This window comes from Eurosta solidaginis, chromosome 2, assembly GCF_040869045.1.
Source record: "Eurosta solidaginis isolate ZX-2024a chromosome 2, ASM4086904v1, whole genome shotgun sequence".
Classification (NCBI taxonomy): domain Eukaryota; kingdom Metazoa; phylum Arthropoda; class Insecta; order Diptera; family Tephritidae; genus Eurosta; species Eurosta solidaginis.
This window is the reverse complement of record NC_090320.1, coordinates 206,869,027-206,885,490: the sequence shown is the minus strand read 5'-3', so window position 1 is coordinate 206,885,490 and position 16,464 is coordinate 206,869,027. Positions and strand designations below refer to the sequence as shown.

Genomic DNA, 16,464 nt, shown 5'->3' with positions numbered 1-16,464 from the left:
TACGGTCTGCTGCTGCGGCCTACGGCTACGGTCCACTTGGGAGCGTGTTCACGCGAACACACCTAGCGATGTGGCGAAAGTGGCGATAAAAAAATATCGAAGACAAGAAAAAAGACAGACCGGCGATCACTACGGAAAAAAAATCTTTTTTTGAAGATTGAGTTTCCGGCCGATACACACCAGCAAGAAAAAAAAAGATTCTGGGCTTTTCTTTTAGCACGAGGTTCCGGCCATGAAAAGAGGCCTAGTTTTTCCGTAAAGTTTTTTTAAGGAACGTTATAATACTGGTAATTAAAACTAAAGCAAATATACCCAATAATATCAATAAATAATACGGAAGATAAGGAAATAGCTTGGTCCCCGTTCGACGATATTGTGAAGCCAATAGCCCTCTTAGCTATGCGGAGTTACAGATTCATCTCTCGCATGCATTGAAAATAATCAAAAAAAAAGCACCGAGTTTCGGGTCGTATACACCCGAATAAAACGACTAAATTATTTCAAGGAAAAGAAGAAAAAGCGAGGTTGTGAAGCGTTGCGGTGTCAGGGCTCCAAAAAAATTTAAAAAGTTGGAAATCTTTTCGCGAGTGGTGGTGAAACAGTAATTAGGGGCTAACTGCAAATGGTCTGGCAAGTGACTGCACAATTTCGGTGAGTGCAAAAGCTAGGGCCGCTTGCCATATACACGAGTGATCTCCCTGTTCCAAAGGCATGTAAAACTACACACGTGCCCAATTACGCCTAATTAACTACTTTAGGAGAGGGAGCAGCGGCAGCTTGGAAGACACCACCGGCAAGAGTAAATTTCTGGTCAGTTTTGCGCCGGTTCCTTATTCGCGCTGAAGGAAGGGAAGCAACGACAACGGGTATGTCGAAGCCACCACAACCATAAAGCACTCTTTCCATTAACTTCATTCGCTAAGTCGCCTCGTGGACAGGAACACGTCCATTGGGGAATTACACACCTATCCTTATATATAAGTTGCAGCTGCAAAGCCGGGCCCTCCGTGAGATCAAAAAAAAAAAAAAATTGCTGATTCGTGTAGCCTCGGAGCACCCATACCGCAATCATCATCCGAAAACGCATCGTCATATCGAGCACGACGGAAACTAAACATGTACATACTGCGGCACTCCCCACCTTCAAGCGCAACCGCCGTCACCTGCGCCAACACCAAGTGCTAGTACTACCCGGCGCGACCACAACTAGTTCGACTCACCACCCTCGAGCGCAAGCGCCGGCCACCACAATCGCAACCCCGTCGGCGCATCCAACCAAGCGCGCCAGCACAACATAATAACCGGCACAACCTAATAGCCGGCACAACACAATATCCGGCAACAACATAACCAGCAACAACCTAATAGCCGGCACAACACAATATCCGGCAACAACATAACCAGCTACAACCTAGTAGCCGGCACAACACAATAACCGGCAACAACATAATAACCGGCAACAACATAACAACCGGCAACAACAGCTACCAGCGACTACGCGGCAGAGTTCGACGATATGGCCTTTTGCCGGCTGTGTAAGTATCAGCCTACAGGGTGAGTCATGGCCAAGTAGCAATTAGTATAACCAATAACTGTAGGACACATTTTAATATAATTTTTTTTTCAATTAACCTAACGGGTAAGAGGGTATTCATATTCAGCTTATAAGTAAACTATTGGAACCATGAAATTTTACTAAAATATTCTTGGTACAAGAACAGATTGAGTCGAGATTGTCTGCATTTGTGTGCATACCCACCAAAAAATCGTTTTAGCGATTACCAAGAGTACGGATAACCAGTGAACCTTATGAAGGCCTCGTTTAATGTCGAGTAAGTAGACGCTATGTAAGACTCTTTTGGTATCACTTAGGTGCCTTATGCATAGGGTCGTGTTCGAACGAAGATTTAACCTTACTTATGTCTGTTAGCATCAGCACAGTCTCATTTTGTACTATGCTGAACTATTTTAATGGTAGAATCCTTGCATAAGGTACGCATTTTTTTGTGGGTATGCAAATGAAATGTCCGTTCCATATTCATACGTACGTACGTATGTGTATGTCTGTATTCTAAGGCGTGTCATTTTCATTGCCCGATTGTTGGCGCAAGCAGATCGACCTTAAATCCGGAAATCAATTTTTTTTTATTTACATTCAATTTAACAAATTACTGTTGGGTTTTGAAATAATACTACATATTTAAACTATACATAGATGTATGTATACGCACGAATCATATAAAGAATTACATCAAATTACATGAACTTCATTTAAAATTTTTTGCCTAGAATTTATTCTTTACATGCCACATATGTAACTCTATGTAAGGGTATATACGTTTTAAATATATTTAGATGGTAGGAACGTACCTTTGGAAGGGTGAACTATTGCCTGTGATGACCAACAAGCAATGAATTTTTGCACTATTAACATCTACAATGAACCCAAAAACCAAAAAAAATGGCGCCCAACGTGGGGCATCTGTTATGGAATCACATTTACGATGGAAGCAGTAAGGAAGGCGGTCGGCATGATGTGTTGGTGCACAGTGGCTAGTCATTGTCGGCTGGGGCGGGTCCTTGCCAACCTTACTGTTCCTGCGCCATAAGCAGAAAAAAATTCCTATCAAAACTCAACTGTCAAAAAGCGCAGAGACAACTCAAAACGCTTATAAATTCAAGCTAAAACGACATACGGTCGAACCCGATGCCACGGACAGACCGTTAGACATTCAAAAAATTCAAAAATCTAAAATTCAAAAAACTGGCGGAAGAAAAAAAAATTACCGAACCGGACACGACCGGTTACCAAACTCTGAAAATGAAACTCATCGGCTGAAAAATAAAAATATAAATAAAAGGGAAATAAATAAAAAGGGCCGAATATACATGGGGGCGCCGCGGGTGGTGTTGCGACGCCCGGTGCTTAGCCCACCCTCAAAATCCATGGCCACCGACGCACCGATTTTTCGGTGGCCCCTTACCTGTATGCCCTAAGTGCCTTCTAAACAAATAAGGAAGTCAGCATTCCCATTTTAATTACAATTTTATTGATAATTCATTTCGAACGAAAATAATACATAACTCATTTTACTCTATCGTAACATCATTTACACTACTAGCCGAAGAGCGAACGTTGGCAACCGCCAAAATTTTAAAAATAGATTTTAATTATACGCTCACGGGTACGTGTAGCTTACGTTCTAGTTATAATTCAATGTATGGTATATTTTAATTTTATTTGTATTGGATTTGACCTAATTTTAGTTTATTTCGCTTGTAGTTTTGTTATTAATATTTATAATCATTATTTTATAGAATTTTATTTTATTATAAGTTTCTTTATTTTGGTATATTTATTAAAAGTTCTATGGTGTTTTATTTCATTTTATCGTTTTTTTACTATTAACTTTTATAATATTTTTTTACTTTATTAAAATTTATTTTGTGGTATTTTACTTTATTGTAGCTTATTTTATTTTTGATAAATTTTTTTGTTTTTTTATTTTATCATATTTTATTGAGGTATCTATATATTTATATGTATACATATAATTCCAAAGAAAACTTAACTGTTGTCTTTCCTTTTTTTTTTTCTTGGTTACAAATTCACTTTAGGTGCGCCTTATTTTCAAATTTTGTTTCAACCTTACTTTTCTAAATTTTATTAAGTATCATTTGCCTTATTCTAAGCTTTGAAATTTTAGTTTCTATCTCTACTTTCCCTTTTTGGTTGTGCTTATTTAAATTTAGTTATCTTCTTATTCTAAATCATATATTTCTATGTCTAAATCTTTCCTTCCTTGCTGTGTTTTTTTTTTTCTTTGTTTAAATTATTTTCTCATTTAAAATCCATTTTAAATCTTAGTTTTCGAATTCTAGATTTTTCTTTTGTGCGTATTTAATTAAGTTTAATTATGTTCCTACCTCAAAGCTATTTGAATTCCGGTTTTTAACCTTAAATATTCTTTTCCTGTCTCTATCTATACAAGCTGATTGATTTTGGAATTTTAAATTTAATAATTCGAAATATTTTTTTTTTTGGTTTATTGGGTTCATTGTAGATGTTAATAGTGCAAAAATTCATTGCTTGTTGGTCGTCACAGGCAATAGCTCACCCTTCCAAAGGTACGTTCCTACCATCTAAATATATTTAAAACGTATATACCCTTACATAGTTACATATGTGGCATGTAAAGAATAAATTCTAGGCAAAAAATTTTAAATGAAGTTCATGTAATTTGATGTAATTCTTTATATGATTCGTGCGTATACATACATCTATGTATAGTTTAAATATGTAGTATTATTTCAAAACCCAACAATAATTTGTTAAATTGAATGTAAATAAAAAAAAATTGATTTCCGGATTTAAGGTCGATCTGCTTGCGCCAACAATCGGGCAATGAAAATGACACGCCTTAGTATACAGACATACACATACGTACGTACGTATGAATATGGAACGGACATTTCATTTGCATACCCACAAAAAAAATGCGTACCTTATGCAAGGATTCTACCATTAAAATAGTTCAGCATAGTACAAAATGAGACTGTGCTGATGCTAACAGACATAAGTAAGGTTGAACCGTCGTTCGAACACGACCCTATGCATAAGGCACCTAAGTGATACCAAAATAGTCTTACATAGAGTCTAGGAACTCCGCCGCGTAGTCACTGGTAGCTGTTGTTGCCGGTTGTTATGTTGTTGCCGGTTATTATGTTGTTGCCGGTTGTTATGTTGTTGCCGGTTATTATGTTGTTGCCGGTTGTTATGTTGTGCTGGCTATTATGTTGTGCTGGCTATTATGTTGTTGCTGGTTATGTTGTTGTGCCGGCTACTAGGTTGTTGCTGGTTATGTTGTTGCCGGATATTGTGTTGTGCCGGCTATTAGGTTCTTGCTGGTTATGTTGTTGCCGGATATTGTGTTGTGCCGGCTATTAGGTTGTGCCGGTTATTATGTTGTGCTGGCGCGCTTGGTTGGATGCGCCGACGGGTTTGCGATTGTGGTGGCCGGCGCTTGCGCTCGAGGGTGGTGAGTCGAACTAGTTGTGGTCGCTCCGGGTAGTACTAGCACTTGGCGTTGGCGCAGGTGACGGCGGTTGCGCTTGAAGGTGGGGAGTGCCGCAGTATGTACATGTTTAGTTTCCGTCGTGCTCGATATGACGATGCGTTTTCGGATGATGATTGCGGTATGGGTGCTCCGAGGCTACACGAATCAGCAATTTTTTTTGTTTTTTTGATCTCACGGAGGGCCCGGCTTTGCAGCTGCAACTTATATATAAGGATAGGTGTATAATTCCCCAATGGACGTGTTCCTGTCCACGAGGCGACTTAGCGAATGAAGTTAATGAAAAGAGTGCTTTATGGTTGTGGTGGCTTCGACATACCCGTTGTCGTTGCTTCCCTTCCTTCAGCGCGAATAAGGAACCGGCGTAAAACTGACCAGAAATTTACTCTTGCCGGTAGTGTCTTCCGAGCTGCCGCTGCTCCCTCTCCTAAAGTAGTTAATTAGGCGTAATTGGGCACGTGTGTAGTTTTACATGCCTTTGGAACAGGGAGATCACTCGTGTATATGGCAAGCGGCCCTAGCTTTTGCACTCACTGAAATTGTGCAGTCACTTGCCAGACCATTTGCAGTTAGCCCCTAATTACTGTTTCACCACCACTCGCGAAAAGATTTCCAACTTTTTATATTTTTTTGGAGCCCTGACACCGCAACGATTCACAACCTCGCTTTTTCTTCTTTTCCTTGAAATAATTTAGTCGTTTTCTTCGGGTGTATACGGCCCGAAACTCGATGCTTTTTTTTTTTTATTATTTTCAATGCATGCGAGAGATGAATCTGTAACTCCGCATAGCTAAGAGGGCTATTGGCACGGGGGGCACGGGGACCAAGCTATTTCCTTATCTTCCGTATTATTTATTGATATTATTGGGTATATTTGCTTTAGTTTTAATTACCAGTATTATAACGTTCCTTAAAAAAACTTTACGGAAAAACTAGCCCTCTTTTCATGGCCGGAACCTCGTGCTATAAGAAAAGCCCAGAACCTTTTTTCTTGCTGGTGTGTATCGGCCGGAAACTCAATCTTCAAAAAAAGATTTTTTTCCGTAGTGATCGCCGGTCTGTTTTTTTCTTGTCTTCGATATTTTTTTATCGCCACTTTCGCCACATCGCTAGGTGTGTTCGCGTGAACACGCTCCCAAGTGGACCGTAGCCGTAGGCCGCAGCAGCAGACCGTAACAAATTTGACATTTGATTTTGCTAAGGGTGCTTTCACCGTTTGCAAATGGTATTATTTTTTCCAATTGTTGGTACTTTTCAAAAATTCTTCACAGTTAAAGCTGAAAACAAAGGCAACAACTTGGTCGATTGTGGCGATGTCACTGAAATGCATACGATTTCGTTCAGTCAAAAGGAATAGATATGCAAGAGGGCGCACTGGAGAGTTTCTGTTGGTGGTTGTCTTTAGATGCATGTTCTCTGCTGCGAAAACCTAATGGCTGCTGGTAACGCACAAAAAATGCTGCTGGTTACCATAGAAATGGGTGGTTGTGTGCGTATTGCGTTGATGAAAATCAAAATTTTTTGATTTTTTCGCTTGACAGTTGGTCTATTTGATCGTGGCCAATGTGGGTGACAAGCATTAGGCAAGGTGCACACGAGGCTACGCGTCATAGACGCTGCAGGCGAAATTTGTACGCTTTGATGCCGAACACATGTATTTAAATTACAAGGCGTCAGCTGCATGAAATAGATAGATAGATAGATAGATAGATAGAATGTTACTTTAGTTAATAAAAGTGCGTGAAAGGTATATTACCAAACCGAAAAAGAGTATTAAACACCACAACAGCTTGGTTAGACATTGGTGTAAGTGTTTAAAAGGCTAAGAAGTGTTGGAAACTAGAAGTCCCCCTTTTCTCTAGATCGCGGTGGTTTAAAATTGCCTTTCATATTTTACAAAGGCACGGGGATGCAAACAACGTTTAATACCTATTTTCCTTTGGTTTCGGGGACGGATATAGCTGAAGAAATTAAATTTTTTATTTTTTTCAATAATTGCTTGCTTTTTGTAGCGACGCTCAAAAGTAGCTTCGTGTGCAGATCTTGAGGCGTAGAAAAATTGTAGCTATATGAAATATCTTGTAAGCGTCTATGACGCGTAGACTAGTGTGCACCTTGCCTTAGTGTGTTGGTTTTGTGAGAACGTGAAATGAGCAAGTTAGCGGAAGAAAAAGATTTTACGTTGCGGTTTATTGAAACCTACGAATGCAAAGGTCGGATGGAAAAAAAATTGCCAAATATCAGGTAATTTTACTAGTGGCTTAAGATTAACATCTTATTATATTAAAATTGAATAAGCTACAAAACTGCACACTCGAAAAAATTCTAAAAATTCTTAGAAAAAAATTCGCAAAGTTTACAAGCAATAAAAAATTGTCATCCGATGACATGTTTATGTCCGCACGCTACGAATTTTCAATACAAATGGCGCTTGATGCTTTATGCTTGTGTGGTAGCCGGGCAAGCGACAATCACTCGATACGCACACAACCATCCGTTGCTATAGTAACCAGCAGCATATTTTGTGCGTTGCCAGCAGCCATAATCGAGATCTTTCATAATCCAGATGGGTTTCATAAACTGTTCCCAACTCCACAGTGTGCCCTCTTGTATATCTATTATCTTTGTTGATATGAAAAACGGCTTATGTTAAGTTAAGGCCATACTGAGCTGCACTTCACTGCCCTTCACTTTTTTGCCTATTTGACCAACATGGCCACGTCGCGCAGTGCTGCTGCCGGTAGGTGTGAATTGCTTCATAAGAATACACGCGAAGAATATTTTGCTGATCAGTGTAGGGCAGCGCAATGTGACCATAGCTTTATGGAGCTTTTAGGGGACGGACCTCAAGTAAAGCTGCAGACATTGGTGCTTTGTCGGTAACCGTATCGGTAACCTTATAACAGCTAATTCGACCAACCTTATGGGAATCAATGCAATCGATTATTGGTACCGTTAAGGTCGTAACCGTATCGTAGCCAACCAATTGGATTTTGGTTAACCGTCGTAACGATAAACAGCTGATTACGTTAGGGATACGACTACAGCGATACGACATACGGCACCGATGACTCCCGCTTAATGCCTGATGTCATGTAAGGGAACGGACTTCTGTGCACTCGCAACTACGTTCACTTTTCAGAAACCATTCACAATTGTTAACACGTCAAAATAGCCAGCGAGTTGTCAATAGCCGATTGATTTATTTTGCAGGCAATTTGTTTATAAAATATGCATAAAAGTAATATTATATCTTAATAATCGAGTATTAACAACGCGGTAAACAAAATTAGAATATTGCAGTTGGGAGACTAGCAGCTATAGAAAAGTAGTGTCGAAGATAGAACGGCAGCGGCAGCACAACCACCATTGTCCATCATGAGTTTTTCCAGTGACGAAGTGAATTTTTTAGTTTACAGATACCTTCAAGAATCCGGTAAGTTTCTAATATTCAGCTAACAACAATAAATTTATAAATCGAAAAATTTTGAAGGTTTTGTACATTCCGCCTTTGTATTTGGCGTTGAGTCACACATTTCACAGAGTAACATAAATGGAGCCTTGGTTCCACCCGCTGCTCTTCTTACCATATTGCAAAAAGGGCTAATGTATACAGAGGTTGAATGGAGCGTTGGAGAAGATGGTGAAGTTGGTCGTCCCGTGGAGGGATTAAGTTTAATTGATGCAGTGATGCCCGAAGTCAAACCATCCAAGCCACCAGCTACAAAATCAGAACCAGGTAAAGCAGGTGCTGACAGTAGTAGTACAGCAAACGCATCAGCTACTGGGACAGGCGGCGCAGTTAAAACAGAAATTAAGGCCGAGAATAACTCTACTGGGTCAACAACAAACAACGAACAAACTGTTGGAAGTGGTACAACAACAACATCTTCAGAATCTAATGAAACCGATAGTAACGTTAATTCAACTAGTTCAACTGCTGCCACAAGTGCAGCACCAGTTGGATCAGCCAACACCACTGCAGGAGGTGGGGCAGCTGCATCTAATAATACAACAGACACTGCTGGTAACAAAAAGGCAAGTGGGAGTGATGGTACAACCAGCGGTGGCTCAATACCCACAGATGATGCAACGAAATCCAACCCTGGTGCAACGAGCGCCAATAACGCTGGTACCAATAACAATGTAAATGATTCTGCAACAGCAACAGCAGTAGGTGGTGTGCCGGCAGCCGGTGGTGCTCAATTAAGTACAAATATACCAAGTACAGGCACTTCCACAGCACCCACTAGTAGTGGTACAACTAATACCTGCACAACTACGGGTGCTAGTACTGATGTTCAAATGGCACAAATGCAAATAAATAGTAATAGCGGCAACACTGCCCCCGGTGCAGTTGAACCAATGGATATTGATCAAAGTATTGAAATACCAGCTTCCAAAGCAACTGTATTGCGCGGTCACGAAAGCGAGGTATTTATATGCGCTTGGAATCCAAGTCGTGATTTGTTGGCAAGTGGCTCTGGTGATAGCACCGCACGCATATGGGATATGTCTGATGCAACAACTAGTCCTAATCAATTGGTGCTACGTCATTGCATACAAAAAGGTGGTGCCGAAGTTCCGAGCAACAAAGATGTAACATCATTAGATTGGAATGTAAGTTCTAATGTTGGTTTTTAATTTAAATGTGCAATTTTATAAGCATCCTATTTTTTTTTTTTAGTGTGACGGCACATTATTAGCGACTGGAAGCTATGATGGTTATGCACGCATCTGGAAAACGGACGGGCGTTTGGCATCCACTTTGGGTCAACATAAAGGACCAATATTTGCATTGAAATGGAATAAGCGTGGCAATTTCATACTCTCAGCTGGTGTCGATAAAACCACTATTATTTGGGATGCATCGACTGGACAATGTACTCAACAATTTTCATTTCATAATGCGCCTGCACTCGATGTTGATTGGCAAACAAATGTATCATTTGCTTCATGCAGTACAGATCAACGTATACACGTATGCCGTTTGGGCTCCGATGTACCAATCAAAACATTCAAAGGTCATACCAATGAGGTAAACGCTATTAAATGGTGTCCCCAGGGGCACTTACTTGCCTCTTGCTCAGATGATATGACTTTGAAAATTTGGAGCATGAAACAAGATAAATGTTGTCATGATTTACAAGCTCATTCAAAAGAGATATATACCATTAAATGGTCTCCTACTGGACCCGGTACACAAAATCCAAATACAAATCTAATACTAGCATCTGCATCATTCGATTCGACTGTGCGTCTATGGGATGTGGATCGTGGCACTTGCATACACACCTTAACGAAACATACAGAACCAGTATATTCAGTTGCATTTAGCCCGGATGGGAAATATTTGGCTTCGGGCAGTTTCGATAAATGTGTACACATTTGGAGTACACAATCCGGTCAGTTGGTGCATAGTTATAAAGGTACTGGTGGTATATTTGAAGTGTGTTGGAATTCGAAAGGTACAAAAGTGGGCGCCAGCGCATCTGATGGCAGCGTTTTTGTTCTAGATTTGAGAAAAATTTAAATTAAAAAAATTTTTAATTTTCCGACATTTGAGTAGCTATTTAAGTAAAACGCAGCATATAAACATTTTATGTTATAGAGGAGGGTAGAGCTCGCGCATTAAACATAATGCAAAATATTGCACGTAGTTATAGGTTCCATTTAAATTAACGCTAATTTAAGATAAATTACACGCATATATCAATATTTAAATTTTTATATATCACTTTCTTATGCAAAGATGCGAAAATCTCTCAATTACCGTATCAATTGTATGTTAATTTACAATAAATAATGATAACCTTATATGAGCTATTAAAGCAACCTAACTACTTAATTTTCTGTGGGTTTGACAGGGTCAAGTTGAAGCCCAAAAAACAAGCCATCCCTGTCCCTGGTAAATATAAATACCAGCGGCAGTGACAATAATACGGTTGACGATGACACCGTGCTGTTCGAAGAACCAGAAGGTATCAAGTAGGCGTTTACCTACTGAACAGCAGGATTTGCCGAGTCAATCGTACACCCCCCAAAAACGTTCTCAAGAAGAGCCCAGGCTTTATGGGTCTAGTGTTGGCCCACAGAGGCCAAACGAAGTAGCGAGAGTCCGCCAGCCTGTCCACCAAAACCCGACAACAAGGCAACCACCTCGTGGGAGCCCCAATGGCAGGAAAGGGAACAAAAAAGAATGTGGACGAACGGCTGAAGAGGTCGTAATGTCGCTTAACAATAGGGCAAGGAAGGTGGCTACACATAGCCGCAAAGACTATAAATAGTGTCTCCTCTCCCTATCAAATCCCAAAAGCAAAGACGTCTGAAATGCCTTCAGGTGAATCTTCACCATGCAAAGGCAGCCCCAGACGTCCTAATTAAAAAATTAGCAGAAGGTCTGAAAATAGCCTTCGTCCAGGAGTCCTAGATTCAACACGGTGCCGTAAAAGGCCTGAACTGTACTGATGGTAAGCTAATTTATGACAACAGTTCTCGCCCAAGAGCGGCGATGCTTTTAAGCAACAAACTAATGTTTCTTCCACTTTTACAGTTTATGACGGCTTATCTCGTAGCAGTTTGGGCCAAAATTCCAACACCAAGAGGCGAACAGGAAGCAATCTTGGCCTCTGCCTACTTCCCGGGGGAGGAAGAAACGGCCCCAACAACCGAAACAATAGCCCTCATCAAATACTGTCAGCAGAGTGGCACACCATGGATCCTCTGCTGTGACGCAAATTCCCATCATACAACATGGGGTAGTACAAACATCAACAACAGGGGTGAGTACCTCCTTGAGTTTATCAGTAGTAATAATATAAGCATTATCAATCGGGCAATGAACCCACCTTTGTAAATGCTATTAGAGGGGAAGTTTTATATCTTACTCTGTGCAGCCATAATATGGCCAGTCACTAACTGGCATGTTTCAGTAGAGGAATCAATATCGGACCCCAAACACATTGTATTCGACATTGGCCCCTTTCCGGAACACATGCCAGCTTGTGGAAATCCCAGGAAAACGAACTGGGATCTTTTCCGCTGTATTATTGAGGAAGCTGGTAACAGCTTACAGCGCCCTATAACCACCGTGCAGGAGCTTGAGAAGGAAGCTGAACAGCTCCACTCAGACATTAAAACAGCTTTCAATGAGAGTTGGACAGCTAAGATGCCAGGCTACGAAGCTGTTCAATAAAGCGAGAGCTACGGGCGACTGGGATTCATACAAAGTCGATCTAACATCTTACAATAAAGAACTTAGGAAATCTAAAAGGGCTACCTGGAGAGAACACTGTGAAAAGATTAATGATCTTCCAGCAGCGGTTCGACTACAAAAAACCCTTTCTAGAGATCACAGAAATGTAATTAGCACGTTGAGAAAAACAGATGGAGCTACACAAGGCGGCCGGAAGAGACGCGCCAACTATTACTCGAAACACACTTTCCTGACTGCACAGCAGGCTATCAATCACCGCCTATAATGGCAAATTTGCCAAGCATCAGTCGTAATGAAAAAAGCCTAGCAACAAAGCTCACCACTGTGAAACGAGTGCAATGGGCATTGTCTAATTTCAGCCCATTCAAGTCACCAGGACCGGATGGGGTCTACCCTTGTCTGTTACAGCAAGGGATAAAGCATATAGTCCCAGTCCCTTCCACTTTATATAAGGCATCACTACTGCTCGGCCATATCCCGAGCAGGTGGTCACAGGTTAAGGTAGTAAGTATTCTTACCAAAGCCAGGGAAACCCGAGCAACTGCCCTCGTCGTATCGACCAATAAGCCTGAGCTCGTTTCTCCTAAAAGGTATGGAGAAAACCTTAGATCAGCATATCAGGGAGGTCAATCTAAATAAACTTCCTCTGTGTAGGAATCAGTTCGTCTACCAGTCAGGGAAATCCACGGAGACGGCTATTCATAGTCTCACGGTAAAACTCGAAAAGGCTCTAGAGTCAAAAAAAATAGCCCTCTGCGCTTTTATGGATATATCAGTGGCTTTCGATAACACAACACATCAAGCTATCGAACAAGCTATGATTGGCAAGGACATAAGCCTTATAATAATACGATGGGTGCTGTCTATGTTAAAGAGTAGAAAAATCCTTTTGGAAGTGGGAGGGACAACTGAATCTATTGCGCCCACAAGAGGCTGCCGACAAGGAGGTGTGCTCTCCCCTCTCCTGTGGACCCTGGTCGTTGATGACCTCCTTCAGTTAATGGAAACCAAGGGAATTGACACACAAGGATATGCAGATGACCTAGTTATTTGCATCACAGGGATGCACGAAGATACAATATCAGATCGCATGCAACAAGCCCTTTGCATCATAGAGACGTGGTGCGATACCAAAGGATTGTCTATAAATCCTAACAAAACTGTTATAGTGCCTTTCACCCTGAGAAGGAAAGAATCCATCCCAGAACCATCCCTGGGTGGTACAATTCTCAATGGAGGCTAAATATCTAGGGGTCACACTGGATAAACCCTCACGTGGAATGCTCATTTGGATGCTATCCTAAACCAGACAACAAGAGCTTTCTTCGCCTGTACTCGTCTCTACGGCAAAACAGGGGGGATTTGTCCAAAAATGGTATATTGGACATTTAATACTGTCGTAAGGCCAATAGTCACCTACGCTTCCCTTGTTTGGTGGCAGAAGGCTACGCAAAGAAAGGCAACGGCTAAACTAAGCAAACTGTATCGATTAGTTTGCGTTGGCATAACGGGTGCGATGAGAACCGCCCCTGCTGACGCAGTTAGTGCTTTAGTGGGAATACCTCCCTTTTCCAAATATTTCTGAGTTGAAGAAAGGAAATATGATAGGGCATATGAAAGTAATAAGAAAATTCATAGGAAATCCCTCATTACAACTGCGTGACGTAATATCCCCTACGCTCAGAATCTCACGGAACTTTGAATTGTCCATTGTGGACAGGACCCACTGGGAAATAGGCAATCCTTATAACGACGCTGACTCAGAGGTCTGGTACACGGATGGATCGAAATTCGGGAGCTGGCATCTATGAATCAAAATCGATACCAATGGGATGTTACCCCACCATATTTCAGGCAGAAATTCATGCAATAGAGGTCTTTGGTAGAGAATGCCTGCGGAGAGGCTCAACATCGAAGAGCATCTACATTATGCCGGACAGCCAGGCGGCACTGCGTGCCATGCAATCCTACACAGTTACATCTAAGCTAGTGGATGAATGCATTGAAATCCTTAATGCCCTGGGAGCCAAAAACAAAGTTTTGTTGCGATGGCTTCCCGGACATCAGGGACATGAAGGTAATGAACATGCAGATTACATAGCAAAGCAGGGTGCTACATCAGCGTTCTATGATCCAGAGCCCTTTTGTGGACTCACAAAAGCCCACACCAGGGAAACTATAAGTAACTGGGAAACTAAACAATTCAGACGTCTCTGGATTGATTGCCCAGGGCGAAGGCAGGCCAAACTGTTTATACTTCCAGCAACGAAAGTATCAGCCAAACTCTTTAACCTAAGCAGGGAGGACCTAAGAACTCTTACTGGGTACTACACGGGACACTGCGGTCTACGATATCACCTAAGTAAATTAAATCTATCTGATACCCAAATTTGTCGTTTCTGTGAGCTGGATGATGAAACGCCGGTTCACATTCTCTGCGAATCCGTCGCTCTAGCTAGGCAGAGACTATACCATCTAGGTGGTGGGACTCTTAATCTATATATGATATGGAGTAAAAAGCATGAAGAGGTACTTAGATACATCAAGAGCCTCCGGATACAAAATTAGGCTGAAAGGTCTTGCACAATAGATCTGCGCAAATGTCGCAGTGCTTCCAGACATATCAATAATAATAATATAAGGCGGTACGGTTCTACTTTTTAGCAAACTATCGCTTAGCCGCCTAATCGATTTTGGCTGTTGCATAGTAAGACACACCAGTGATGTTGTTGTGTTAGCAGGTCTTCTCCCTATTCAATAGGGGCAACCACTCACAACTTGTCATCGAAAGTCCTCTAACGGAAGTCCAAAGAAACTAGCAGTTTCAACAGGGTTGGCCCATAAGAATTCTGCTCTTAGAGGCGTAAGACTCGCCAGTCATACTATGTTTCGGTGTAACTGTCTCCAATTGAGGGAACAAGGGATATCAAGTCTTTTTCCACTTGGCTCCCCCAACTTAGTTTAGATCCATCCGCATAACGAAATTACCAGAGATGTCTTTGTGCTTATATTTGCACATGGTGTACTGTATTTATGTATCATTCAAAAATGGTACAGCAAGATAATAAAATGTTTGAATAATTTTTATCTCGAATACTCCCAAGTGCGGATAATTCTAGTTACCTGAAAGACGTCTTTTTAATCAGTCCAGAAAAGTAAAAAATGCGGTATTAAAAAAGAAGATCCAAGGTGGATGTACGTCCTAGATGGTTGGCCTAGTACCTTGATGCTTGTTACCGGAATGAACCGGATCTATAACCAGCAAACAGCATCAACATCGCTAACACTCCTCAAAACCTTCGAGAAATGTTCTTATCGCTACAACAAAAACAACGGCTTAAAGATTTTGGGATTCTTCATAACGGTAGAAGCACATATTATCCAGCTTTCTCGTAATTTAAAAGGAAGGACTCAAGGAAGTGACACCACAAGGTCTTAATTGGGCCAATTTGATACATATTAACATAAATCTGCTCAGTGTCCACAACTAATTTAAACTCATACAGTGGTCGTCTAATTGTAGAATCAAGATACATAAAATGGATATAGGAACTCGGGATTACAGTAGCAGAAACTTCTCACCGACTGCCACGGCCGCAACTTTTTTGTCCCCGAAACCTCGTTTATGCGGATTGTAGCCGTCTCTTACGAAAGGCATCCGTTTCCGGGTGAATATTCTAAGCACCTTAACCCATTCAAGTTTTTCGTTACTGTTGCTGTTCAATGGTCACAATCACTCAAGAATTTCCAACAAAACCTTGGGTAAGCTGCTATTAGATACATTGGTTCCACATAGCAATTGGATATATGTATGGATAGTGTTTTATGTGTACAAACCCAAAGCAGCACAAACCTCTAATGTCAGGAATGATTCTGGACAGGTAAGAAGTTGGCCTGTTGTATATAACTACATTTGTTCAGAGCGTAAGTGATTTGCCCTGTGCAACGGTAACGATTTTGTTTCAATTACGAAATTCTTTAGAAGTGGAATACCTATGGAATTCAATGATTCATAAATGTAGTTAGCGGCAATTCATATCTATGGTTTATGTTGAGACAATGAGAAGGGCTTCGAATATCTTGAATAAGAGAAACTGGATAAATTTGTTCATAGTTGCGTTAAAGCTCTACCCCTAGGTTTTGCCGAGTCTTACGGTGCGACAGTTGTTATCT

The 16,464-nt window shown here is 41.0% G+C and overlaps 1 protein-coding gene across 1 annotated transcript; it reads left to right on the top strand.

The window, feature by feature from the left end:
* Nucleotides 1-8,230: 8,230 nt before the first annotated feature.
* On the top strand, nt 8,231-10,915 carry ebi (transducin beta like ebi). The gene is made up of 3 exons (XM_067769850.1): nt 8,231-8,511; nt 8,569-9,695; nt 9,763-10,915. Exons 1-3 carry the CDS (start codon nt 8,454-8,456, stop codon nt 10,606-10,608), a joined length of 2,031 nt encoding a protein of 676 aa, XP_067625951.1. The 5' UTR covers nt 8,231-8,453; the 3' UTR covers nt 10,609-10,915.
* Nucleotides 10,916-16,464: the final 5,549 nt, after the last annotated feature.

Excerpts from the sequence above, each read along its gene's own strand:
- ebi (XM_067769850.1), top strand. The coding sequence starts at position 8,454 with ATGAGTTTTTCCAGTGACGAAGTGAATTTTTTAGTTTACAGATACCTT. Across the intron at positions 8,512-8,568 it reads CAGATACCTTCAAGAATCCG|GTTTTGTACATTCCGCCTTT; the intron begins GTAAGTTTCTAA and ends AAAATTTTGAAG. Across the intron at positions 9,696-9,762 it reads TAACATCATTAGATTGGAAT|TGTGACGGCACATTATTAGC; the intron begins GTAAGTTCTAAT and ends TTTTTTTTTTAG.